The 27,919-nt window shown below is 48.2% G+C and overlaps 1 protein-coding gene across 8 annotated transcripts in view; it reads right to left on the bottom strand.

Moving 5' to 3' along the window:
- The window catches only part of LOC133492743 (differentially expressed in FDCP 6 homolog), a 99,974-nt gene that overhangs the window by 30,028 nt on the left and 42,027 nt on the right, over positions 1-27,919 (bottom strand). For 6 of the 8 annotated variants that reach the window (XM_061805407.1, XM_061805352.1, XM_061805390.1 and 3 more), the window contains 2 exons: positions 25,701-25,963; positions 455-595 (listed from right to left, as the gene is read on the bottom strand). In XM_061805407.1, coding sequence (XP_061661391.1) covers positions 455-595; positions 25,701-25,943 — 384 coding nt within the window. In that variant the 5' untranslated portion in view covers positions 25,944-25,963. Of the gene's footprint in view, positions 1-454; positions 596-25,700; positions 25,964-27,042; positions 27,401-27,919 lie in introns of those variants that run through there. The other 2 variants (XM_061805413.1, XM_061805361.1) reach the window with 2 other exon arrangements.

The raw sequence follows: 27,919 nt of genomic DNA on the forward strand, positions 1-27,919 counted from the left end.
AGTGTTTGCATGTTCTCCCTGTGCCTATGTGGGTTTTCTCCAGGGACTCCGGTTTACTCCCAGATCCCATAAATATGCAACATTAATTTGACACTCTAAATTGCCCCTCGGTGTGATTGTGAGTGCAACTTTTGTCTGTCTCCATGTCTCCTGCGATTGGCTGGCAATCAGTTCAGGATGTACTCTGCTTCTTGCCAGATGACAGGTGGGATAGGCTCCAGCACTTCCGCGACCCTTGTGAGGATAAAAGGCTGAGAAAATGGATGGATATTTAGATTATACATTTATAATACTGTATATATTATATTTACAAGTTTTTATCCTTAAAGATTTAATTAAATACCTCTTTTTGTCTCAAATATGCAAAGTACAAATACTCTACATATTTTTCACTTTCACAGGTCCCAATTAACCACAAAAAAATGAGGGATTACCATAGTTTTAATAAAATGACCTTATCAAGGATGTATTTATTTAGGTAGGGCATGTAACCCTGACTGGAGACTGGACCGTCGTCATCATCCCGGAAGTGCTCCTCCAAAGCAACTGGATCATGTGGGATACACAACACTGTGCAGAGGTTGTGTGACAACACCTGCAAATGGAGAGAAAAATCTGGTAAAATTTTTTTAAAAACAAAGTGCAGGTGAAATACTTGAAAAAAACAAGGTACATACAGTATGAACATAGTATCCATTTTCATGAGAATTGCAGGTTTTATGTTCTTTTTTTCATATAATGAACAACAAAGTGCTAATTTTACAAGGGGAAATGAAATAAATGTATCAAATATATAGTTTGATAGCTGTGTAAAGAAATGAAAATTTTCACATCAATTTAAAGTGAGACTGTCATCCCTGTAAACATTCTGAAATAGATATTGTAATGAAAAATACATATAACAGTATTCACCTCAATGTCTATACGAAAAAAAAAATGAGCGGAGAGCGCGTCATCCATGTATAAAGTTGCGCAACTGAGTGTCCCTTGACATCCAAGTGGTCGCCATATTCGTCGCGTCCTCTGTCCTTGACGTCATTGTCACTTCCGCCGTTGAAAACGCGCAGTACCTGCAACTATGGAAGCCGAACAACAGAGATATTCGGATTTTTCTGACGCCCCTTCTGACACCGAAGCTCTTTTCAAAAAGACAACACCACACAACCGACTGAAGTCACCGGGGCAATATTACACTATTGTTTCGAGGCCTCAGGGCAATATTACACTATTGTTTTGAGCCATATTCAGATGAAATACGATCACGGCCAAACCGCATCCCTGTCCGATCCACTTCCGCGGCGGAGATGAGCCATAGCGGCTCATAGCAGCCGGCTGGTGTGGCTTATGACAGAGCCGAGCGGTGCTGCTTTAGGGGGGTGCTCACAGACGCCGCAGTACTGAGCAACATAGTCAGTCCTAAACCGAAGTGAATTTGATCGTGAATGTGCCGGATATAATCCGACTAAAGATGAAATGTACATTGAAACTGAGCAGCAAATGATGTCTAATGTTGACAAAAAGAAACAACATAAAGAAAGGAAGCGCACATTAAAGTAATGGCAAAAGCACAATTTGGGTAAAATTCGATATTGGGACAAATTGATGATGAAGTTGAAATTGTCAGAGACTATGTAAAACAGGTGAAAGACGTAAGGGACCCATTAGACAAGGGCTCATGGAACTTAACGAGGTGAACAGAGAAAAGCGCACTGTGCATTTAATGACAGTGACGTTGATGGCAACGTTAAAACAAAAAGGGTAATGGTAAGTCGAATGAACGAAAAATAAGTAAAGAAGGTACAGATGGTACACTTGCTGCCGACCGCGCTTCTGTATCCAACACTCTCTTCGCCCTATGCGGGGGAGACGGACTTTGGAACGGGACCAGGAACTACCCGATGGTGAGAATCACTGATAAGGTGGTATGTGACATTGAGGGCATAAAGGACCCCATGATGGAGGAAGAAAAGATGGGGCTGAGAAAAGGTGTATTTGATATGTGGAAGCGAGTAAACGACTGGAAATGAAGAAGAAAGCACATCGAACACGCACGCGCTCTGAACCACACGTAAGTACACTGCACGCACACACACAGACAGAGAAAGCGAGAGGCGCTGAAGGGGGGGGGGGTGGCGAAAACGGTCTTTTTGATTTGACGCGAAGCATCCTCTCGGAGGCGGAAATAACCCAACAACTATTACATTATTACTATTATATATTATGGCACCACGGTGGATCAGCTGGTAAAGCGTTGGCCTCATAGTTCTGAAGTCCGGGTTCAATCCCGGACCCGCCTGGTGGAGTTTGCATGTTCTCCCCATGCCTGCGTGGGTTCCCTCCGGGCACCCTATTTTTCCTCCCACGTCCCTAAAATTTGCAACATTAATTTGACACACAAAATTGCCCCTGGGTATGATTGTGAGTGCGACTGTTGTCTGTCTTTATGTGCACTACGATTGACTGGCAACCAGTTCAGGGTGTACCCCGCCTCCCGCCCGTTGCCAGCTTGGATTGGCGCCACACTCCCTGCGACCCTTGTGAGGATAAGCGGAAAAGAAAATGGATGGATGGATGGACAGTTCAGAGTACCCACCCATATTTCCAGTCTAGTTATGTTATATTATTGTATTATATAACTAGCAAACAAAATGCTACAAGGTTGAAAACCTCTTTTTTCTCAGGCTTTGCAGAATGTATCCACTTTTTGATCATATAACTTGTAGTGTATGCAGTTTTAATAGTCGTTTTTTATTGTATTTGTAATTTTTATTGTTTTTATCCGTTTGAAATGTTTTATCTTTTTGTTTTCAAATGCCTTTAATCATGTAAAGCACATTGAGTTACCCTGTGTGTGAAATGCACTATACAAATAAATAATGATGCCTATGTAGCGCCGAAGAAAAGGAGTCGGAGGTGGAGTGTTGAACACAGGAGCAAACCTCGTTTTATTGCAGACATTGACAGACTGAACCCATTACAGCGGGAACTCTCTAACACTCTAACACCGGAAGTGTAATGAACAAGAACATCCGTGCGGAATCTTCTTAACCGAACTCAAGGTCCTGTGGGTGAATTGTGTAGACCACCACACCTATGATAGAGGTTCCGGCAGGTCCAATATACAAGCCGTTTGATCTTAAAGATGTTGATTGTCTTACTGCTCACTTGCCCCGTCTCTCTTCTGGTGGTAATGCATGGCTGTCTAGTTTTGTGGAAACTTTACAGGGGTATACACTCTGCATGGGAGACTGGAGACAAGCAGCATCGAGATCATGCACTAGTATTGAACAATGAGAAATCGAGACAGCGGCAGGACAATTAACGTACCCAATGTAACTATATTGAGGGCACACTTCGAGCATCTGGCCGGAGCTGTCAGAGAGAGGTTCCCCATCCTGTTACAGCCGGACCCAATTCTTTCCCCTATGTTAAACGACCCACTTGAGCACTTGGCTAAGTGCACTAAACTTTGGACTGAATTGACTGGACATCACCCTGGAAAGTCTGGTTTGAAGGAGGCTATGTTCATGACTGCGATCTGGAAGGTCTCCCTGAACCAGTACAGACCACTCTTAAAGCTGACCCTGATGATGATCCGTAGATGGACCTAGATTTAGATGACACTTAGTGCATCACCTCAAAATTTATCTAAGCCAACAACAGGGCAAGGATAATAAAATTAGTAAACTCAAAAAATAACTTCTTAAATTACAAGTAGCACAGGCGAGGGATGAGGCCACACAAAAGAAGGTAGAAAAGAAGGAAAAGTCCAAAACCACACAAGACGTAATTTTTGGGCAGCCCCAGACAGGCAGGTGGGTTCCGGGGTGGATACGCAGGAAGGCGTGGAGGGAGCTGGGGGAGAGTGGAACAACATCAGTGTGATCAAAGATGTTTTGGTTGTGGTTCTCCCGATCACTGGATTAAAGATTGTCATACAGCTCCTCCACCTCAAGGTCCAATGCACGGGCGTGGTGGCTGGTTAAGCAACCAAGGGGTGCCAAGGCAGAGGCAGAAATGACAGTTTTGCAGCCCACCTAGGCAGCAGGATTGACAGCAGCAGGCACCACTAGGAGTGCCTGGGAAGCCAGGGGTCCGGCAGTGCAGGTGCAATGATCCCCATCCCTGTTGTGGGGCCAAAAGTGAACACTCATTGACACAGGGGCAAAACACTCCTCACTCAACATCTCACTTCCGGACACTTTTTTGTCACAACCCACTGTGCAATTGATGGGCTTCTCAGGGACTCAACAGACACTGTGTCACGAACGGAACTTGAGGGTGGACCCAAATACATGACTCAGGTGACAGGCAAGCGGTAAGGAGAAAGTCTTTATTCGTTCCAGAGTTGGGAACCGGGGAGTCAGTCAGCACAAACAGCAGGAAGAAGAGCAACAGGCTTACAGGGTAGGTCGGGAGACAGGCGTTGGTCGGTTCACGGGAGGTTGGCGTCAGGAATGCGGAAGTGCGGGAAAGAGGTATCCGAGGCAATGATCTGGTGAAGACCAGTCGTCCCCTGAGTCCTATAAGTACCAGGGTTAATCAGCGGAGATGAGGCGCTGTCACGTCCCTTCGGAACAAGAGTAGGACTCGGACGATGCAAGGTAGTTCAGGGAGAAATGTTTATTATATGCCGAGGTCGGCGATCAAGCAGGCAGTTAGGTGCAGCAGCGGTAGTTGGGACGTCGGGGGAAGAGAGCAGGTGAGCGGGCAGGCAGGAGTCGGTACACAGGAGAACGATCAAAGCAGGCAGAAGTATCAAAGGAGTCAGGCTTACAAGGTTGGTCGGAGAACAGGCGAAGGTCGGTACACACAGGTTGTCGATCAGGGATACGAGAGTGCTGGAACGGGACATGAAGCTTAACGAACTGGCGGGGACCAATCGTCATCGGGGTGATATAAATACACAGACTAATCAGCCCGCATGAGACGCCGGTGTGCGCCTCAATCAGTGCACCCGCGCAGGCACCCGCACAGCTCGTGCTGGAGCGGCACGATCATGACAGGTGCAGGTGTGCGTCTCCTAATCGTCGTCGGTCTGCTGGTACATGCCCAGCCAGGGCTGGAACGGCAGTGCCATGACAGTACCCCCCCCATCCCTTAACAGCCGGCTCCAGACGCCCAAAGAGCTTCAGGATGGGCTGCGTGGAAGTCACTGATGAGGGTGGGGTCAACAATGAAGTGGGAGGGGATCCAGGAACACTTCTCCGGGCCATATCCCTCCCAATCCACCAGATACTGGACCCCCCTGCCTCTGCGTCGAGAAGACAGCAGACAGCACACCGAGTACACAGGCCCACCGTCAACCATGCGGGGAGGCGGAGGAGGCTTGACCGGAGGAACCAGTGGTGACGGACGGGTTGGACAGAGCCTGCTCACATGGAAGGTGGACTTGTAGGAGCTGCCCATGCGCGCCAGTGTCTTGCGAGCTGCCTCCCAGGTCCACTTCCAGAGTCTCACCACCGCCAGAGTGGACGGCACCGCGGAGTCTGTGGCCATCGATGGAAATAGAGAGGGAGGATAACCGTGCAGTACGTGGAAAGGAGCCATACCTGTGGAGGGGGCGGGCAGGGAGTTGTGAGCATACGCCACCCATGTGAGGTGCTGGCTCCATGTGCTGTGGTCACGAGACGCCAAACAGCGTAGGCCGGTTTCCAAGTCTTGATTGACCCTCTCCATCTGGCCGTTGGACTCCGGTTGATGGCCTGACGTCAGGCTCGCCGTAGCCCGGATGAGGGTGCAGAACTCCTTCCTAAAACGGGAAATGAACTGTGGTCCCCTGTCCTAGACGATGTCCACCGGCAGCCCGTGGTAGCGGACGACCTCGTCCAGCAGCAGCTGGGCCGTTTGCTTGGTGGACGGGATCTTTGGGGCCGGCACGAAATGGACCATCTTGGAGAAACGGTCGACGATGGAGAGCACCACCATGTTCCCCTGAAAAGGAGGTAGCCCGGTGACGAAATCCATGGAGATATGTTACCAGGCACACGAGGGAATCAGCAGTGGCCGCAACTCCCCCATTGGTCGCAGGCAGGAAGTCTTGTTGGCCATGCATACCGGGCAGGCATTGACATAATCCCTCACGTCCCTACCCAGGTTTGGCCACCAGAACCGCTGCTCGACGATAGAGCGTGTCTTGGTCATGCCCGGGTGGCAGACAGTCTTATTGGTGTGCGCCCAGTCGATGACGTCCCCCCGTAGTGACGGGCAACGAACAAGCAGCCGGGAGGACATCCGGCTGGACCCGGAGTGTCCCTGAAGGCCTCCTTGACTCGTGTCTCGATTGCCCAGCTGAACCCGGACACGAAGCAGGCCTCCGGAAGGATTGGGACGCTCGCGGGCTCCGTGCGATCCCCCTCGTGGATCCGTGAGAATGCATCCGGCTTGCAGGTATTCGAGCCTGGGTGGAAGGACAAAGTGAAGTGGAAACGTGTGAAAAAGAGTGCCCACCTGGCCTGGCGGGCATTCAGCCGCTTCGCGGTCCTTAGATATTCCAAGTTTTTGTGGTCGGTGAGAACCACAAATGGCACTTGCGACCCCTCCAGCCAATGTCGCCACTCTTCCGTCGCTTTCTTGATCGCCAGCAGTTTGCGGTCACCCACGTCATAGTTACGCTCAGCTGGGGTCAGTCTTTTTGAAAGGAAGGCGCACAAGTGAATCCTACCGTCCTTTGCGCACCTCTGGGATAGAACCGCTCCTATCCCAGAGTCCGATGTATCAACCTCAACCACAAACTGCCGGTACGGGTCCGGAGTGATGAGGGTCGGCATGGTGGTAAAGCTTGCCTTGAGTCCGTCGAAGGCCTCCTGACAGGTCCTGGTCCACTCAAAGGTGTTGCGGGGAGATGTGAGAGCGTGCAGAGGGGCGGAAAGGGAACTGAAGTTCTGGATGAACTTACGATAGAAGTTCGCGAACCCGTGAACCTCTGCATGTCCTTCCAACAAGAGGGAGTGGGCCATTGAAGGATCGCGTCGATCTTCCCGGCATCCATTCAAATCTCCCCTTCTGCCAGGATGAACCCCAGGAAAGACACGGAGGCTCGGTGGAACTCACACCTCTCAACGTACAGCTGATGTTGCAGCAGCTGCTGAAGCACCTCCCTGTCTGATGTGGGAGGTCAGGTCTGAGGAAAAAAATCAGGATATCGTCGAGGTACACAAAAATGTTTCTATTCAGTTCTGGAAAACAGCAGGTGCATTCGTCAACCCAAACGGCATCACCAAGTACTCGTAATGACCCGTGGGGGTATTGAATGCTGTCTTCCATTCATCCCCCTCCTGGATCTGTACCACATGGTACACACTCCGTAGGTCCAGCTTGGTGAAGATCCGGGCCCCTTGAAGCAGTTCAAATGCGGTCGCTATCAGGGGAAGAGGGTACCCGTTCTTTACGGCAATGTCGTTGAGTCCTCTGTCGTGGCGATGGTGGCGGGCGGTGCGGCGGCAGGGATCTAGCTTTTGTTTCCGAAAACCCCTCCTTGAGGTCCATATAACAGGGGGCACCGTGGCTAACTCCGGTGCGGTACCTGGCTCTTTAAATTCCACAGGCGCAACTTGAATCCTCCCCTCCTCACGAACAATGAAGCTTGCGGCAATCTTCACCCCACACGCATCGGTGGCCTGTCTCATACATCAATTTCTGTTGTGGAAGCCCTGGTTAAACACTCTTAGGGCTTACCTGCCTCCACAAGATCCATACCATAACACACTATATTACGACCGCAATCATGATCTAGTATACATGGAAAACTTTGCATGCATACAATGTGATGCTTGGAACATTACATCCACACATATATACACAGTAAGAGAGGGTGTAGCGGCATCTTGCTCTCTTACACCAGATCAAAGGACATAGTTCAACATGCAGGAAGAGTCAATACCCCACATTTGACTCACTCTATCTCCAGAACATGAGACCCGACAGCTGGGACCTATGATGAAACGACTGACTCAAGTGATTGATTGGGAGGACACTCCCTAACGTACAGCTCTCCAAATCTGCAGATGCATACCGCATCATTGTTCCTGACACACCTCCGACAATTAATGTGACCATATTAGAACACGAGACCCTAACTAGAGAACACGGACGTGACTACTATGACCATGACGACGCTGAGTCAATGTGAAACGAACTGCCTAATTCAGTTTTGTCCTCTGGACCCTTTGGTGTTTGACATTGTACTAAGACACCAGACATTAAAATTACTGTTTTTCCAGGATGTCATGTTTACAGACTTCAATAACCGTGGCCCGCGGCTGCTAACCGGGGGATGGAGGACACTCTCACTGGCCTCTGGAATTCTGGAGTCCTGGAAACATCCACCTCCTCGAGGTGTACATCACTCAGGCCAGTTTTAAAAGCAGATGGTAACACTTATCGTATGGTGCATGATTTGAGAGCCGTTAATTATGTAAAGACCACACCATTTTTACCTGTACCAGACCCCCACAGAATGTTGTCTACCATCACACCTGATTTTAAATACTTCACAGTTATTGATTTGGCAAATGCATTCTTCCGTGTCCCACTCGCACCCAAGTGTAGACACTTGTTTGCATTCAGATATCAGTGACAGAATTTGCAGGACACCAGGTTGCCACAAGGCTTCAAAAATTCACCTGGAATTTTTAATCAATGTTTGAAATAATTGCTGTAGGATCTAAAACTCCCAGACGGATGTAAACTCCTGATGTATGCTGATGATTTTCTGTTGGCGGCCCCAACAGCAGAGTCGTGTTTGTCTCTAACTAAACTTGTTTTGCTCCGTTTGCATGAGCTAGGATTCAAAGCCTCCGGAAAGAAGCTTCAGTGTTGTCGCAAATTGGTGACCTTCTTGGGCAGAGTTGTGTCCTCTGAAGGATCCTCTATGTCCTCGGAGCATCACTCTTCTATTTTACAGCATAGACGCCCTGACATGGTGAAGGAAATGCTTGCTTTTCTTGATTTGTGCAGCTACAGCAGACACTATCTTCCATGTTTTGCAGTTCGCACCACTCTCCTAAGACACATGGTGAAAAACCAAGGTTACTGAAACCTTGGTGCCAAATTGGAGTGGTCAGCGGAGTTAGACTGTCTATACCACTCTAGTACATGATCTTGCATCAGCAGCATTTCTGGCTGCCCCGAATTACATAATTACATTTCACTTAGATGTTACTGTCACACCTATCATTGTGAATGCTACATTGTACAGAAGAGGGATGGTAAGCGTGATGTCCTGATGTATTGTAGCATTCCACTTGATCCACTTGAGGCCAAAAGCCCTGAATGCACTAGGTTTGCAGCTGGGCTTGCCAAAGTTATTCAGAAAACCGCACACATGGTAATGTCATATCCCCTTGTGGTCCTTACTGACCACTCGGTGACAGCCTTCATTGCCTCATCAGCATTCACACTATGTTCTTTTTGGCAAACACGCCTGTTGAAAATTCTCACAACACCAAACATCACATCACATTAACATGATGGATGAATTGCATGTTGACCCACACTGCTGTGAAATTGCTGTGACTGAGTCTCTTCGTCCACGTGCTGATCTCTGTCCAACATCTGACTAACGGCAGGGCTCTGTTCACTGATGGTTGCTGTTACTGTAAGCCTGATGGCTCATTACCTGCGGTGGCTGCCGAAGTGGAGCAGCAGCCCTCAGGTGAATTTTTAATTGTTTCCTCTTCCATACTAACACATGCTCCCTCAGCCCACGCAGCGGAAGTGCTCGCACTCTGTCTCGCACTGGAACTAGCGGTCGGCCAATCTGTCATTGTCTATTCTGACTCAGTTTACGCTGTCTCGGCTGCTATGGTGGACCTGTCTGCATGGAAACTGAATGACTTTAAAACAGCCAAAGCCTATTGCACATTTGACACTGATCTAACAATGAGACAAAGCCCTGGCCAAACCTTCGGCGGTAGCTATTGTCGAGGTCCCTGGCCACTCTAAATCCACTTCAACCACAGCCCTCGGCAATAATGCTGCCGACTTGGCTGCCAAGCAGCCTGTGGGCTATGTCCCACATATGCTTGTCCAATTATTTGACAAATCCTCTCTTGATCTGCCCGAACCTCCGTCTCATAGTGAATTGGTTAAAATACAGCTCAACGTCTCTCCTGAAAAAAAGAATATGTGGCATGCCACCCATGCCCTTGACGACCTCTGGCTAGGCCCCTATGGCCAGCTAGTGTTACCTGATGGACCTTGACTCTGTGATGTTTTGACCGAAACACACTCTTTGGTTCATATTGGCCCCAGAGCCATGCTAACCAAACTTCGCATGTCGTGGCATCCTAAAATGTCTGACTTGTGTCACATCCAATATCGTGACTGGAATATGTGGCAGCTACACAATGTTCGCCCCACAGTTATACCGTTGCCAGGTTCATTTGACCCACCCACCTGGCCCAGTGCTGAACTGTCACCCTAGATGATCTGGCGGTTGCTCCTGGACACTTCAAGGCAGCTCTTGGCCTACACATTGATGTAGGTCCAAACCTACCTGGCTCGGTTGTGACGATTCCACCTACATTGACGCTATTGGCGTCCCCCATGGTGTCCCGGATGAATATAAACTGGCTGATCAGGGAGTTGCCGGTTTTGAAAATATACCTGTAATTTCTGCTCTGTTCCCTGTTACTCCAAACAAAAATGTCCACCGTATCAATTACATACATTATAATGTGCAACCTTTGGGCAATTTCACCCTCTAAGGACTTGAAGCTGTACATGAGCAGCTTAAGGCTGCATCTATTCTGACTTTCCAAAATAGAATCGCGTTAATTGCACTGTTGGCCGAGAAAGGAGGTGTTTGCCGAATAACACCCAACCTGGCAGACGCCTCACTCAGGCTTTAGATGGACTTAGAACCTTTACTAAGAAAATGAAGGAACACTCTGGTGTTGACACGTCGATGTGGGATAACTGGATGAATGTCTTTGGTAAATGTGTCATGATCCTGCCGCTCCAGCACGAGCTGTGCGGGTGCCCCCGTGGGTGCGGTGATTGGGAGGTGCACACCTGCCCCACATGCAGCCTGATTATGCTGTGGATTTATATGACTGCGATGACAACGGGCTGGGGCCAGTTCGTTGATCTTCATGTCCCGTTCGTGTGCTCCAGTATCCCTGATTGAACCTGTGTGTACCGACCTTCGTCCGTTCTCTGACCAACCTTGTAAGCCTGACTCCTTCGTTACTTCTGCCTGCTTTGATTGTTCTCCTGTGTACCGACTCCTGCCTGTCCGCTCACCTGCTCTCTTCGCCCGACGTCCCAACTACCGCTGCTGCACCGGACTGCCTGTTCGATCCCCTACCTCTGCATATAATAAACGTGTCTCCTTGAACTACCTTGCATCTTCCGAGTCCTGCATTTAGATCCTACTCTCGTTCCGATGGGACGTGACAGAACGAACTGGCCATCACAGGACCCAGCAGGAAAGACCCGGCGTCGCCGGGACCGACGCAAGGTAGACCGTCTGCCGGAGGACCAAGCCTGTCGGATCCGGGAAGGCTCCCTGATGTCCTCCGCTTCCGTGTCTTACGCTCCGCCAGCGAGGTATGAATACGTCCCGAACACGACCCGTCCGGCTCCTGGACTCTTCTTCTGGACTCTGACTTTTCGGAATATGAGGAGGACCGTGATTTGTATGACCGGCTGCCGGAGTACGACTCTGATTATTCTGATTATGAATCTGCTCGTCCGATCTTTCATTCCAGTCAGTTTGTTTCACCTCCCCGCATTTCCAGCACCCGAGCGTCTTCGCCCGGTAGGTCCAAGTACACCAATCCGTATGAGGGAACCCGCTTGGCCATCTACCCGGGACCTCCGCGTGGCGGCCAGAGGAGACGCCCAGTCCGGGCGCTCCCCGGTGCCTCCCGCTGCGCGGCAACTAAGACATCGTCCTCCCACTCCTCGCCGGCAACGGCGAAACCGGCGGACCCGCAGCTGGTGGCGAAGCTTCCAGCCCAGAGGGAGGAGGAGTCACCAAATCACGAGGTATTCCGCCGCGAAATGCGGGCGGAGATAGAGCGGCAGAGTGCGGAATTGGCGGCTCTCATGGCCCAGGTCCGGCAAGGATTGGCGAACCAGCCGAGCTATGCTGACGTCGCAACGGCGACGGACTCGCTGCTGATGCAGGTTCACGTGGCAGTTGGAACTGACCCGCTCCCGAGACACGGCCACGTGTCTGTTTCGACTGACTCTCTGCCTACTCTCGTTCACGTTGCCGTGGAAACCGACCCGCCCCCTCGCCAAGTGCACGCCGCAGTGGGAACGGACTCGCCACCTCGTCAAGTGCACGTCGCAGTGGGTACGGACTCGCCACCTTGCCAAGCGCACGTAGCTGTGGAAACTGACCCGCCTCCTCCCCATTCCCACATCGAGGTTTTGGCTGTTCCGAGCAGAGTTCAGGCGGCAGTTGGAACTGACCCGCTCCCGAGACACGCCCACGTGTCAGTTTCGACTGACTCTCTGCCGACTCTCGTTAACGTTGCCCTGGAAACGGATTCGCCACCGCGCCACGCCCATGTTGCGGTTTCAACGGATGCACTGCAAGCTCACGTGGCAGTGGGGACCGACCCGAGGCCGCCTCACGTTGCTGTCCAGGAGGTGGCGACATCTCCACAGCCGTGTCTCGTCCGTGCTCTGGAGTACCAGTGGCGACCGGCCCGCGGACGCTCCACACTCCTGCTCTGTCGGCCACCGGCCCGCGGTCGCTCCCCGTTCCTGCTCTGTCGGCGACCGGCCCGCGGTCGCTCCCCATTCCTGCTCTGTCGGCGACGGGCACGCCCATATGTTCCCGTCCAGGAGGTGGCGACGGTGACACTGACACTGCCTTCTCATGTTCCTGTCCAGGAGGCGGCGACGGTTCCCTAGCCGCCTCACGTTCCCGCCCAGGAGGAGGTGGAGTTGGTGATGCTGCCTCCGCCTTCTCATGTTTCTGTCCAGGAGGTGGCGACAGTTCCCCAGCCGCCTCACGCTCCCGTCCAGGAGGAGGTGGAGTTGGTGATGCTGCCGCCGCCTTCTCACGTTGCTGTCTAGGAGGTGGCGATGGTGTTGCCGCCTTCTCACGTTGCTGTCCAGGAGGTGGCGATGGTGTTGCCGCCTTCTCACGTTGCTGTCCAAGAGGTGGCGATGGTGTCACCGCCTTCTCACGTTGCTGTCCAGAAGGTGGCGATGGTGTCGCCGTCGTCTCACGTCGCTGTCCAGGAGGTGGCGATGGTGTCGCCGCCGTCTCACGTTGCTGTCCAGGAGGAGGCGATGGTGTCGCCGCCGTCTCACGTTGCTGTCCAGGAGGAGGCGATGGTGTCGCCGCCTTCTCATGTTGCTGTCCAGGAGGTGGCGATGGTGTTGCCGCCTTCTCACATTGCTGTCCAGGAGGTGGCGATGGTGTCGCCGCCTTCTCACATTGCTGTCCAGGAGGTGGCGATGGTGTCGCCGCCTTCTCACGTTGCAGTCCAGGAGGTGGCGATGGTGTCGCCGCCTTCTCACGTTGCTGTCAAGGAGGTGGCGATGGTGTCGCCGCCTTCTCACGTTCCTGTCCAGGAGGTGGCGATGGTGTTGCCGCCTTCTCACGTTCCTGTCCAGGAGGAGCTGGGGAGTTCTGTGGAGCCACCCTGGAGCTGGAGAGACTTCGGGATGGTGGCGGTCATGGCTCTGGTCCTGCGCTCCATCATCCTCTTCACTCCTGAGGGCGCCCAGCCGCTTCAGGACCTGGCCTTGTTGGTGACCAATCCACGGCTGCCTCCTGACCAAGCCTCAGTGGCGACCAGTACCTGGTCGTCTCGCAACCACGGCGTGGGAGGTTCTCGTCCGGAGCAGTTGCCTGCCTCTGCCTGGTTCCTGCTTCGTCGTTTGGTTCCTCACAGAGGTCGTCCACCCGAATCGTTCTGTGGGGACCCTGGTGCTTGCCGTCCGGGTCGTCCTCCTGACCTGTCCACCCGGACGCCTTGCGTTTGGTGGCCTGGATGGCCACCAGACTGGGGTTCGGGGGTGGGCCCTCCTCCGGACTTCCTTCCGCCCACCCCTGCCTGTGTTAATTATTCTGTTTTTTCGTTTAGGCACGTCTGGGAGCCGTGCCTTTGAGGGGGGGTACTGTCATGATCCTGCCGCTCCATCACGAGCTGTGCGGGTGTCCGCGCGGGTGCGCTGATTGGGAGGTGCACACCTGCGCCTCATGCAGCTTGATTATGCTGTGGATTTATATGACCGCGATGACAACTGGCCGGGGCCAGTTCGTTGATCTTCATGTCCCGTTCGTGTGCTCCAGTATCCCCGATTGAACCTGTGTGTACTGACCTTCGTCCGTTCTCCGACCAACCTTGTAAGCCTGACTCCTTCGTTACTTCTGCCTGCTTTGATTGTTCTCCTGTGTACCGACTCCTGCCTGTCCGCTCACCTGCTCTCTTCGCCCGACGTCCCAACTACCGCTGCTGCATCGGACTGCCTGCTCGATCCCTTACCTCTCCATATAATAAACGTGTCTCCTTGAACTACTTTGCATCTTCCGAGTCCTGCATTTGGGTCCTACTCTCGTTCCGATGGGACGTGACAAAATGGAAGGGTGTCATTTCATCAATCTTCAACTCTCTGGCTGTCTTCGCCTCTATTCTCACCCTCCATGGATGTTGTTGCATTCCTTGTATTCGTTCTCTTTTAACCCATCTGATTGAGAAGGTTACTGGTGCCCCAGCTGATGGCCGCGGTAATTATATCCTCATGAGAACCCCGGCCCGACACACTCCTCAAGATGATTTTATTGTTGCTGTTGCTCCCCTTGAAAATGATACTAAACTCCCACTGCTTCCTGATTGTCATAATGTTGACATGCCCCGTGATTGCATTGCCAATTGTGTTCTACTGATATTTTTTTTATTTTTGAGAGGGGGGTAAGCCACCTTTACCATGGACCCATACACATAAAGACCTTGTGTTACCGGGCAGCTTTTGTCTTCTTCTTGGGCGATCCTGCCAGAAGACACACGTCTCGTGTGTGGCAGATACCAAGATAAGACCTGGACGTCTGTATTGCACATTCCTTTGTAATAAATCCTTTAACGCGTGTAATCATTTGTCATCTCTTCCTTAATCCGTGAACACGCGTAGCAACGAAACTCGCAAATCCCTACACCACCAAAGAAATTGACACAAAAGTAGAAAAACGTAAAAATGCTGAATCCCAACTGGCCATGTCACAATTACAAACTTTATGGAAACAAAATGATTCCGAGGTCCAATTTCAAACTCCTCATGCGCTTAATAGTGGCAAGTGTTATGTGCATCAATCCGGCCCCGTCACTGCGCAGGGTGTCTATTTCTGTTCTTGCAATGCCACCGGCGAACAGCAGCGCTACATTGACTGGCAAGCCACCCAGGGAGACCGACCCCGCTCCAGAGGAGCGTGCTTCAACTGTGGAAAAATGGTACATTGGGCTTGTGACTGCCGCGCACCGCACCTCCCTCAACAGTGGGCCAACAGAGGAAGGGGCAAGGACAGTATGGTGGGCCATGGTGGCCATGTCAGCAAGCTCCATTTGGAGCGCTATCCGTAGCTCCACCTCCACAGCTACCACACGCTCCCCCACCCATCCAACTAGGGCCACCTGCTGGCCAATACATGCAACCACCGAACCAGCAGTACTTGCTGCTACCTGTGCCATTACCTGCAACGATGGGGCCCTGAGTACGGCTTGCAGGAACCAATGATCAGCCTGACAGTGGGAGGTGTTGCACCTGACACTGAAGGGAGACACTCCACCGTCATGGCGATGCCTCCTGGATGTTCCCTCATGGCTGATAGCATTCCACTTATTGGATTCAAGGTTGAAGAAATTATCCTGCCTCGCACCACGCCTGTTACCACTCAATGGTATTCACAGACTCTCATGTATTCTTTTGTGTATGCCCAAGTCAATTTAATGGGGAGGGATCTCCTCATCGAGACTGTCCCAATTATCAAATGCAGCCCTGATGGAGTTTTTCTACAGTTTCCCGACGGAAATACTTTCCACTGCTCTATGAAAAATTAGTATTCTGATACCCAATTCCTACAATTGATTCAAGAGACCTTCACTACCCGTTCCTAGTCTCCACTTGACCCTTTCCCAAATTTTCCCTTCCCACACACATTTGACTTGCATTGATTTGGCAAATGCCTTTTTCTGCATCCCATTGGAGCCCCAAGCATGCAGAAATAGTTTGCATTCAAATGGAATGGCAAATGTTATTCATACACTTGTCTTCCACAAGGGTTTGTGTTGTCACCCGGAATTTTTAATACTTATTTGGAAAAACAACTGTTGGCTCTGTTGCAGCTTCCAGACGGGGTACTGCTGGTACAATATATTGATGACATTTTGCTTGCTGCTCCTTCTGAAATAATCTGCATTGACGCCACCCGCTCACTTTTGGCTCATTTAGCCACGGTTGGCTTGAAGTGTTCAAAAACCAAGCTTCAAATTGCCCGCCCTCAAGTTTAATTCTTGTGACGCCTTATTTCACAACAAGGTATGGCCATGTCTCCTTCTCACAAGGACGACATTCTACACCATCCACAGCCTACAAACGTCAAACAAATGCTCGCCTTTTTAGGCTTGTGCAATTACTCATGACACCATGTGCGTGATTTCACAGAGTTAACACACTCACTGCGGGCACTTGTCAATGAACAGGGGATGAGAAACTTGACCCACCCTCTCCATTGGACACCTGCAGCAGAAGACTCATTTATTGCTTTAAAACAGCAACTGTGCTCTGCTGGTGCGCTAGCCATCCTTAACTATTGTAAAATGTTTTACCTGGATGCGTTACTGCTGTTCTTTTCCAGAAAGAGGGAGGAGATGAACGAAATGTTTGCTTATATGCGTCCACCCCACTTGAAAAATACAAGCAAAGAGATTCAGTATGCGCAACATTCACATCTGCCCTGGCCCGACTGGTACAAAAAACATCAGACATAGTTTTGCATTGACCATCCGAACATCACACAGAACGGTTCAATATGTTACAAGCCAAGCATTTACAATGACAGGAGGGCGACGAAGACAAATTGAGGTGACATTGAAGCAACCAAACATTTTGATCACCCATGAAGGTATCAATATGGCTGACGGTTTGATAGAAGGAGAACCACACTGTTGCACACCACGGGTTTTGGAAGAAAATACACTCAGAAGTGATTTGTATGACACGCCAGTAAGGGACCCAGAAATGACTTTGTGCATAGATGGGTGTTGCTTCAAAGGTCCAGAAGGCCAACAATCGGGATTCGCAGTAATTCATTGGATGGGAGACACATTCACAACGCTCGTGGCCGAAAAATTAACCGTCATCCAATCAGCACAAAGAGACGAAATAGTAGCTGTCAAAACTGCATAAGCCGTAGCCCAAGGAGTCACGGCAAACATTTACACTGACTCTGCCTCTGCCCATCCGGTAATCCACACTGCAGGGATGCGCTCATGTTACCTAAGGCTGTAGCTGTTATTAAATGCCAAGGGCATTCCAAAGGCACCGGCATCATCACACAGGGAAATGCATCCACAGAAAAAGCTGCAAAAGAGGTGGCCGGTTTTCTCCCAACCTTACAAATGAGAATCAGCGAAGAGAAGCTGAAAGACAGAGAGGAGGTGAGCATGGCTACGGTTAGGGAGTGGCAGCAGAAGGCCAGCCCAGAGGAAAAGAGTGCATGGAAGTCGAACGAATGAACAAAGAAAGAAGACTGTGTGTTGACAAAACATGGTAAGTGTATCCCACCCATTCATTGTCACCAGCGATGGGTGTTGAGGCCAGTTCAATATACATGAATGTGAGTGAAAGGCCAGCTCAAAATCGCACCCTCTCTTATGTGATCCATAGGTCCAATCTCAGCCAGCTCACTTTCTGTTAATGGGCCAACAATCAAACACTTGGTGAACTTTGCTAAATAATGATTTAAACACAATGAAATGGCGAGCAGTTAAAGCTCAAGTGTCGTCAAACGGATGATTTTTGGTATATTATTAATGAAAAACCCACAGCCAATATGGTCCCATGTGTTTTTTCACCACAAAACATGGTTTTGACGTATACAGCTTTTTGTAACTCCCGCCATGAAAATCCTCTCGAGAGATTTGTTTTCGAGAAGAAGCAGGAAGTGACGTACAGGACAGAGGCGCCCCCTAGTGGACTTCTTTGTTTCCATTAGTTTTACCTGCGGGAAGGTAGCTAATTGTTCCTTCGTGCTAACCAAAATGTCAGCTCATTGCATTGCTGGACATAGCTTGAACACTCGGGAGAATGGAATTACCCTTCATAAGTTTGAAAGAGACCCTGTTCGTTGTGAAAAATGGATTGCACGGGTTAAGAGGACAAGCGCTTCGTGGGTTCCAAATAACAGGTAGGTGTGTATACAGCTACGAAAATAATAATAGCGTGGGGCGGACCACGTAATCAGTCTCTCTCATAACGTAACAAAAGATCTGTGTATGAAATGTGTCGATGTGTGTGTCGCCCAGCCAACAATGTCTCGATAGTGTTCATCGCGTAATGCGGTGACTTTGAACCTACCCCTAAAAGCAACATAGCCAGGCTCCACCTCCTCCTTATATGCCACGAAACCCAGGCACACGGCTGAGGCTCCGCGTTCGGCGGTCACAGCTTCTGCGAAGGCTGCCCGTCGAGCTTTGCGACGGGCGCGGCTCTGAAGAACTCAGCCGAGAATGTGTTACTCAGTCACGTGCGCGCATCAAGCGCCCCGGCTCGACTGTGACTAAAGCAGCACCGCTCGGCTCTGTCATAAGCCACACCGATGGCAAGCTGCGATGGCTCATCTCCACCGCGGGAGTGGATCGGACGGGATGTGGTTTGGCCGTGATCGGATATCATCTGAATATGGCTCGAAACAATAGAGTAATATTGTCCTGGGGGCTCGAAACAATAGTGTAATATTGCCCCGGTAACTTCACTCGGTTGTGTGGTGTTGTCCTTTTTGAAAAGAACTTCGGTGTCAGAAGGGGCGTTGTGAATGTGAATATCTCTGTTGTTCCGCTTCCGTAGTAGCAGGTACTGCGTGTTTTCAACGGCGGAAGTGACGCTGATGTCAAGAACGGATGACGTGACTAATATGGCGACCATTTGGATGTCGAGGGACACTCAATTGCGCAACTTTGTGCATGGATGACACGCTCACCGCTCCATTTTTTTCCGTATAGACATTGAAGTAAAAAGTAAAAGTCAAAGTTCTTTCGGCTTGTCCCTTACGGGGTCACCACAGCGTATAATCTCAGATGAACGCACATAAATATTGGGCACAATTTTTACACCGGATGCCCTTCCTGACGCAACCCTTCGCAGGGAGTGGAGGCCCCAGTGGGATACGAACCCACAACCCCTGGTTTACCAACCAGTGCTCTAAGCACTGAGCTACAGGGCCTCTCATACAGACATTGAAGTGAATACTGTTATATGTATTTTTCATTACAATATCTATTTTAGAATGTTTATAGGGATGACACCCGGGCTTTAAGGGTGTAGTCTGCCTTTCCCCAAAGTTAGCTAGGATAGGCTCCCTTGTGAGGATAAGCCGCTTAGAAAATGGACATGGACATGAACAGGCACATGCCTCACCCGTGCCACACCGACATACAGGCATGTACAAACATAAACATTAAAGGGGGCTTGAGCCCTTGCAGTTTTTATTATGGAAGTAAAACTGCCCTTTTTCTAAGGTGCCTTTTGTTTTTCTTTTTTAAATGAATGAATTTTTCCCAAGTCTTATAGTTATAGCTTCGAGGTCAAAAGGAAGATAGAATGCCTAAAATAGCTGGTTGTGAGACTCTCCCTTCTCCTGCACACAACTGATTGTAGGCTGCTGTTTTTAAAACTATATATTCTTTTAGTTTGTTGTTGATAGCAATATATCAATACCGGATCCAGACAGACAGCCCTCCTTCAAATATGAAAGATATTTGACGATAAATTCATCAAACTATTGATGTCCAGATGTGGAGGGAGAATTCTAGTGGTAGTATAATCATGAGAACAATACAATAATAAGAATTTTAATCGTGGACCAGTAACATAGTCATGAAATTATGTTTTCTGTTACATTATTACAGTAAAGAAGAACAAAGGTCAGAAAACAATTTGGATCCTGTCTGCAACACAATCCCCCCTGAAAAAAGAATGGATCCACAAAAGGAGGGGGAGGAGCATTGGGAAACATCAAAGAGGAGTAAATCTCTGAAAGTGTGCCAACAACAAAATACCAGTATTACATAACAGCAAAAATAGTGCAACAAGTGTAGTCCAGGAGAGGTTTTCAGTGATTTTCAATCCCTGCAGTTTTGTTTTGTTTTTCAGGAAAATATACAAAATGAGCAGGAGAGCAACGTAGAATGCACTCAACAAAATTGTTGCAATGATGCATTGGCCGAAGTGCTGTTTCCAGTATAAAGGGTTGGTTTGCTCACCAAGAGAACAGTCTTTTTCATTTTTGTGTGAAGGGTATACTTATATATGGTACCAGTAGTGTGCTAAGTAGATGGAAAGAGGACTTTGAGAAGCTATTGAATGAAGAAAATGGGAGAGAAGGTAGAGCAGAAGAGATAAGCGTGAATGACTGGGAAGTGGCATTGGACAGTAAGGGAGAAGTTAGAAAGGCACTGAACAGAATGACAAATGGAAAGACAGCTAGTCCTGATGACATATCTGTGGAGGTATGGAAGCAATTTGGAGAGATGGCTGCTGAGTTTTTGACAAACCTATTCAATAGAATACTAGCAGGAGAGAAGATGCCAGAAGACTGGAGGAAAAGTTCTCTAGTCCCCATTTTTAAGAACAAAGGCAAAATTCAGAACTGCGGAAACTACAGAGGAATAAAGATGATTAGCCACACAATCAAGTTATGGGAAAGAATAGTGGAGGCTAAACTCAGGACAGAAGTAAGTATCTGCAAGCAAGAGTATGGTTTCATGCTTAGAAGGAGCTACATTGTGTCTTTGTGGATCTAGAGAAAGCCTCTGACAGAGTACCAAGAGAGGAACTGTAGTACTGCATGTGTAAGTCTGGTGTGGCAGAGAAGTATGTTAAAATAGTACGGGACATGTATGATGGCAGCAGAACAATGGTGAGGTGTTCCTTAGGTGTGACAGAAGAATTTAAGGTGGAGATGGGACTGCATCAGGGATCCGCGCTGAGCCCCTTCCTGTTTGCGGTAGTAATGGATAGGCTGACAGACGAGGTTAGACTGGAATCCCCTTGTACCATGATGTTCGTAGATGATATTGTGATCTGCAGTGAAAGCAGGGAGCAAAGAACCAATGAGAAAGATCGAGGTACGCACTGGAAAGGAGAGGAATGAAGATTAGCCAAAGTAAACAGAATATATGTGCGTGAATGAGAAGGGCGGAGGAGGAAGATTGAAGCTCCTGGGAGAAGAGATAGCGAGGGTGGATGGCTTTAAATACTTGGGGTCAACAATCCAGTGCAATGGTGAGTGTGGTAAGGAAGTGAAGAAACGCGTACAAGCAAGATGGAAAAGTTGCCGGAAGGTGTCTGGTGTTATATGTGATAGAAGAGTATCTGCTAGGATGAAGGGCAAAGTTTATAAAATATATGATATATGATATAAATATATGGTGAGGCTGGCCATGATGGACGGATTAGAGACTGTGGCAATGAAGAAACAACAGGAAGCCGAACTAGAGGTAGCATGAATGAAGATGTTGAGGTTCTCGCTCGGAGTGAGCAGGTTGGATAGGATTAGAAAGGAGCTCATCAGAGGGACAACCAAAGTTGGATGACCAAAGAAAAGGTTGATGGATGTTGTGAGGGAAGACATGAGGACAGTGGGTGTTAGTGAAGAGGATGCACGAGATAGTTAAGATTGAAAAAGATGACACGCCGTGGCTAACGGGACAATCTAAAAGAAAAAGAAAAAGATATGTAAATTTAGTACAATTTAGATTTCACCAATAACAAATGTATTGTTGTGCAATTATAAACACATTTTGATCCTACATTCTGCAGTCAGTTATTCTAAACATTAAACACCTGTAGAATACATACAAAACACACACATTGGGCATCAGTTTCTACTTCTTCTTCTTCTCTTCTTGCTTACCCTTGTCATATATGGGAATACGACAGAAATAAATTGTCTTTTTGTGGCCGTATTATTTTGTTGACATGGATCCGAGTATACAGCAATTATGAGTCTCTAACGGGCATGGCCTGGCCACTGCCGTGAGGGACGTGGCTCGGCCCCTGTTCTGGGCGGCACCACCTCCGATAGCTGTCACACAGCTGCTTTTCATCCATCCATCCATCCATTTTCTTCCCTGCTTATCCTCACAAGGGTCGCAGGGAGTGCTGGAGCCTATCCCAGCTGTCAGCGGGCAGGAGGCGGTACACCCTGAACTGATTGCCAACCAATCTTAGGGCACATAGAGACAAACAGCCACACTCACAATCACACTTAGAGGCAATTTGGAGTGTCCAATTAAAATATGACAGAGTTCCAAGAGAGGAACTGAGGTACTGCATGCGTAAGTCTGGTGTGGCAGAGAAGTATGTTAAAATAGTACAGGACATGTAAGATGGCAGCAGAACAGCGGTGAGATGTGTCGTAGGTGTGTCAGAAGAATTTAAGGTGGAGGTGGGACTGCATCATGGATCAGCTCTGAGCCCCTTCCTGTTTGCAGTGGTAATGGATAGGCTGACAGATGAGGTGAGACTGGAATACCCTTGGAGAATGATGTTCGCGGTGAAAGCAGGAAGCATGCAGAGAAACAATTAGAAAGATGGAGACATGCACTGGAAAGGAGAGGAATGAAGATTAGCCGAAGTAAAACAGAATATATGTGCATAAATGAGAGAGGTGGAGGGGGAAGAGTGAGGCTCCAGGGAGAAGAGATTGTGAGGGTGGAGGACTTCAAATATTTAGGGTCAACAATCCAGAGCAACGGTGAGTGTGCTAAGGAAGTGAAGAAACAAGCAGGTTGGAAAGGCTGGCGGAAGGTGTCTGGTGTGTTATGTGACAGAAAAGTCTCTGCTAGGATGAAGGGCAAAGTTTACAAAACAGTGGTGAGACCGGCCATGATGTACGGATTAGAGACGGTGGCAATGAAGAAACTGTCACGATGTGGGGCTCAAGGGTGGACCCAAATGCACGGCTCCAGAGACAGCAGACAGTACAGAGGAAACCTTTATTCGGTCCGAGGTCTGAGATCAGGTAGACAGTCCAAACAATCCGTAGTACCAGTACGAATGGGCTTACGAGGGTGGTCAATGAACAGGCGTGGGTCGGTGCACGGAGGTCAGAAGTCGAGAAAGCAGGAGTGCGGGACCGAGGCATGAAGAGCAACGATCTAGCAGAGTAATAGTCGTCCCCCGGGTCCTATATGTACTGGGTCTAACCAGTGTTCATGAGGCGCAGGTGTGCACCCTCAGATTAGACGGCCACGCCTAGCCCTGGCTGGAATCCAGGAGCATGACAGAAACAACAGGAAGCAGAACTGGAGGTAGCAGAAATGAAGATGTTGAGGTTCTCGCTCGGAGTGAGCAGGTTGGATACGATTAGAAATTAGCTCATTAGAGGGACAGCCAAAGTTGGATGTTTGGAGACAAGATTCGAGAGAGCACACTTTGATGGTTTGGACATGTTCAGAGGCGAGAGAGTGAGTATATTAGTGGAAGGGTGCTGAGGATGGAGCTGCCAGGCAAAAGAGCAAGAGTAAGACCAAAGAGAAGGTTGATAGATGTGGTGAGGGAAGACATGAGGGCAGTTGGGGTTAGAGAGGAAGATGCAGAAGATAGGCTAAAATGGCAAAAGATGACACGCTGTGGCGACCCCTAACGGGACAAGCCAAAAGGAAAAGAACAAGAAGAAGAAGCAAAGGCTCATAGTCTGATCCCCCCCAAGGACTGATCTCTCCCCCCCCATACAAATATTGCTCTCCATAAAATACTCATGTAGTGACATTTAAAATTACATCCATCACCTGTCCATCAATTTCTGTAACACTTATTCTCACTAGGGTCTGCTGGATGGTTTCCCAGCTGTGTTTGGGCAAGAGGCAGGGTACTCCCTGAACTATTCCCCAGCTAATCACAGGGCACATAGAGACAGACAACAGTTCCCACTCACAATCAGATTTACGGCCAAATTAGAGTCTCCAATTGATGCATGTTTTCACGATGTGGGAGGAAACCGGAGCGCCTAGAGAACACACCCAGGCACAGAGAGAACATGCAAACTCTACAAAGGCATGGCCGGGATATCAACACCGGTCCTCAGAACTGTGAGGCCAGCGCTCCAACCAGTTGCTCCAACATACCGCCCCTAAAAAATTTATTGGAGTAAAAAAATCCATTCAGTCCACTCTTGGGATTATATCCACAAGCACTGTCCCCATTGGTTGACTATGGAATGCACAAACTAGTTGGCAGTGATGAGCAGTAGAAACGTTATTTTTATATAGCTTTTCAGTTTTGAAGCTACTTGTGTGATTTTAATATTTATTTGTCAAAGGTGTCCAAAAACATACCATGCATGTTTTTGGTGTGTGGGAGTAAACCAGAAAGCCCACATGGGCATGGGGAGAACATGCAAACTCTAGACAGCCGGGACCGGGATTTGAACCCCAGTCCTCCAACACCCGAACAGGTTGCGCCACTGTGCAGTCTTTTTTTCTTCTTCTTAATTTCAGATTATTTCAAATTAATATGAGATTAGAAAATAAAGTAATAAATAAGACTGGTTTAATAAGGTGGGAATTTTCGAATTGACAGATATGACGATTCTCTCTAGATTACAATTTTGTGAAAAAAGGAATGGGATTTACTGTGTTTTTTGTTTTTTTTTAATCCAAATTTATTTTGGTGAGAGTAGGTCTTAATTTTCACAGTAAAACATTTTCTTTCCTGTATGGCACTCATAAAATATGGTGTATGCTATTGTAACAGAAACCATATGATAGTATTTTTAATGCATTGCAGTGAGTGCCACTCAATGTCATTAACAGGTAACAAATAAACCACAGACGTATAAATTCAAGAAATAAAAAAAAAAAACACATTTAGCTGTCACAGTATTTGTAACAAAATTAATGTAAGTTTTGTTCTTTAATTAAACAGACTGCAAAGAGTTCTTTCACCTGAAAGTGTTGTGACACATGCTGTAAGACTTCGAACTCTCTGACCACATCCTGTCTCAAGTCTTCACTCAAGAGAAAAACATGTGTTATTATCAAGGCCATGCTTGCAGCTTTTAAGAGCAGGTACATAAGTACGCTGTTGTACAAGAGTTATGTGCATGGGGGGGATAAGCCCTGTCATGGGGCTGATGAACATGAAGGCAGCTGGAATCAAGTGTGAGTTGGAGTGACCTCATCTCCATGAGGTCAAGCAAAAACACAGAGGCGGCATTGATTACATACAGAGAAAACAATAACCAACACGATTCCATGTTGTCTGTCCTCCCAACATAACAATGTTCTTTTGATACGCACACAAGGCTTATGTTATTTATTCTTAGGCCAACAGGCTGTGATCTGACAGGTCTAGTGGCACAGAACTGTATTGCCCTAAACACTGTTTTGTGATGTGGACTTGATTCCCATTATTTCCTATACCCCCACAAGAGAGGTCCATTGTGAAAATTAGTATGAATTTGAGCAAGGAAATGAAGGGAAGTAGAAAGTAGATGAAGGACAAACACTCACCTTCAGCTGAGACTTGGAGACCTTTCCACTCTTCTCCAGATCCAGTGCCGTGAAGCCGTACCAGATGGATTTAAGTAGCTCAGAGCGCAGGTCCATGTCTGCACCAGCGTCACTCTGATTTCCTCTATATTTTGACTGTCTTCTTCCTTCTTCTGCCTCTGAGTGACAGGCGCACACACACACGTGCGCTGACTGGGTAACACTGCGGTCGAGTACATGCAGCAGTATATATGACCTCCTCATACTGGTAGTAGCAGCAGCACCTAAAAAGAGGTTTTGAAGCCCCGGCTTCAGTTATCATGATGATGAGGAAGAGACGTGTTACAAGTGAAACATGTAGCGTACTGGCAAAATTATATTTTTATGTTGAGATAAAATTTTTATTGTTTGGAAAAAAGAATCTAAAAATCACATTTCTGCCACGTTCAACCCATCTGTTACATTTTGGGAGTAATTAATTACATGTAACAAAATTATTCTATAAGGTAATCTCGTTACATATAATTAGCTACAGTAATTAGCAAGTAATAAGTAATTACTCACAAAAACGTTTGCCATTTTAATCATTACATTGCTGGGAGAAAAAGTATAGTCAAAAAGAGTTGTTTTTGTAAATTTACTGGACTACAGTTTTAATTATATTTTAAAAATAACAATAAAATGGTGGCTCAGCTGGAAAGCATTGGCCTCACAGTTCTGAGGTCCAGGGTTCGATCCTGGCCCTGCCTGTGTGGAGTTTGCATGTTGTACATGTGTTTTCTCCGGGCACTCCGGTTTCCTCCCACATCCCAAAAACATGCAACATTAATTGGACACTCTAAATTGCCCCAAGGTGTGATTGTGAGTGTGGATGTTTGTGTTGATGTGCCCTGCGATTGGCTGGCAACAAGTTCAGTGTACCCCGCCTCCAGCCCAATGACAGCTGGGATAGGCTACTACATGTGTGAGGATAAGCGCCTAAAAAATGGATGGATGGAAATAAAATCTGATTTTTTTTTCATATCGCATCAAGCTTCCAAAGTCAACAGTTGTGATTGGCTCTTCGGTCATATCCCATTATACTCATCTTTAACGTGATATACGTTTTCCAAATATAACCGAGAATTACCACGTTCAATCAATCTAAAAATTAGAAATTTTGAAAAGACTGACTTTTGAACAGTTTCATGTTTATAATTTGGGATTTTATTTATAGAAAATTCACTTTCTCTCCTTGAGCTGTCACCTTACTGTGGTAGAGGGGTTTGTTTGTCCCAATTAACCTAGTTTCCCTAAACTTGACACGGGTCACCAGGGCCCCCCTCTGGAGACAGGCCTGGAGGTGGGGATCGAAGGCAAGCACCTGGTGGCTGGTGTGACAGTCTGAGCGCTCCCGGTGATGAAAAATCTCCTTGTGATTAATGCACATGGGCATATATTAATGCGCATGTGTGTTCATTTTGTAGACTTCCGGCCAGTCTGAAACATCCCCATCCATGCTTCATGTGCCATTCGACAACTTCTTGCCAAGTGTTCATGTTTGCTATGGACGTCTCAGAAAGACGAAAACAGCGAATGTCCATAAATGTGTACACCTTTTTATCAACTTTTGTTTAAAAGTTAGGTTAGGGTTAGGATATAACCCATTTTAGTTCCTTCTATGTAGAAGAAGGGGAACTATAAGACTGGGGGATTTCACAGTAAGCATTTGCTACGTACCCAGAGTTCCCCGGTTAGTAACATAATCAGTTCGACAATGCCGTTCCACATTACACTACACTGGCAGATGAGCCAAACGCACTTCGAAAATGACATCGTGGGGAAAAAAAAGACCGCCTTCCATTCCCTATGAAAGTGATACGTTTTTGTCTTCTTTACTGCAGCATCCATACTCATGTTTGTTGAGATTTCTTAAACTAGACTTTAAAATGGGGAGGGGGGGGGTGCTCGCTGACAACGTGTTTTCCTGCACTGTCGTTTGCACATGCGCGGTGAGCTAAAGTTAAAAAATATGGCTGATGTCTTTTCTCGGCAAGCCATCGCGTTCGACGCATTGAGCAGCCCTAGTCATACAAAAGTTAGTGTGTTTTGTTTTAAATTCTTGCAAACCATTGTGACTAGTGGGTGACGATCTTGTCGCTCATTGGCCAAAGAAAATGTAGCCCGATAGGACGTATGTTGATTGGCTGATATGGTTTCCATTCGTAGCCAATGACAAAGCGCGGTAAATACAAAGAGCT

The sequence above is a fragment of the Syngnathoides biaculeatus genome, chromosome 2 (assembly GCF_019802595.1).
Source record: "Syngnathoides biaculeatus isolate LvHL_M chromosome 2, ASM1980259v1, whole genome shotgun sequence".
NCBI lineage: Eukaryota > Metazoa > Chordata > Actinopteri > Syngnathiformes > Syngnathidae > Syngnathoides > Syngnathoides biaculeatus.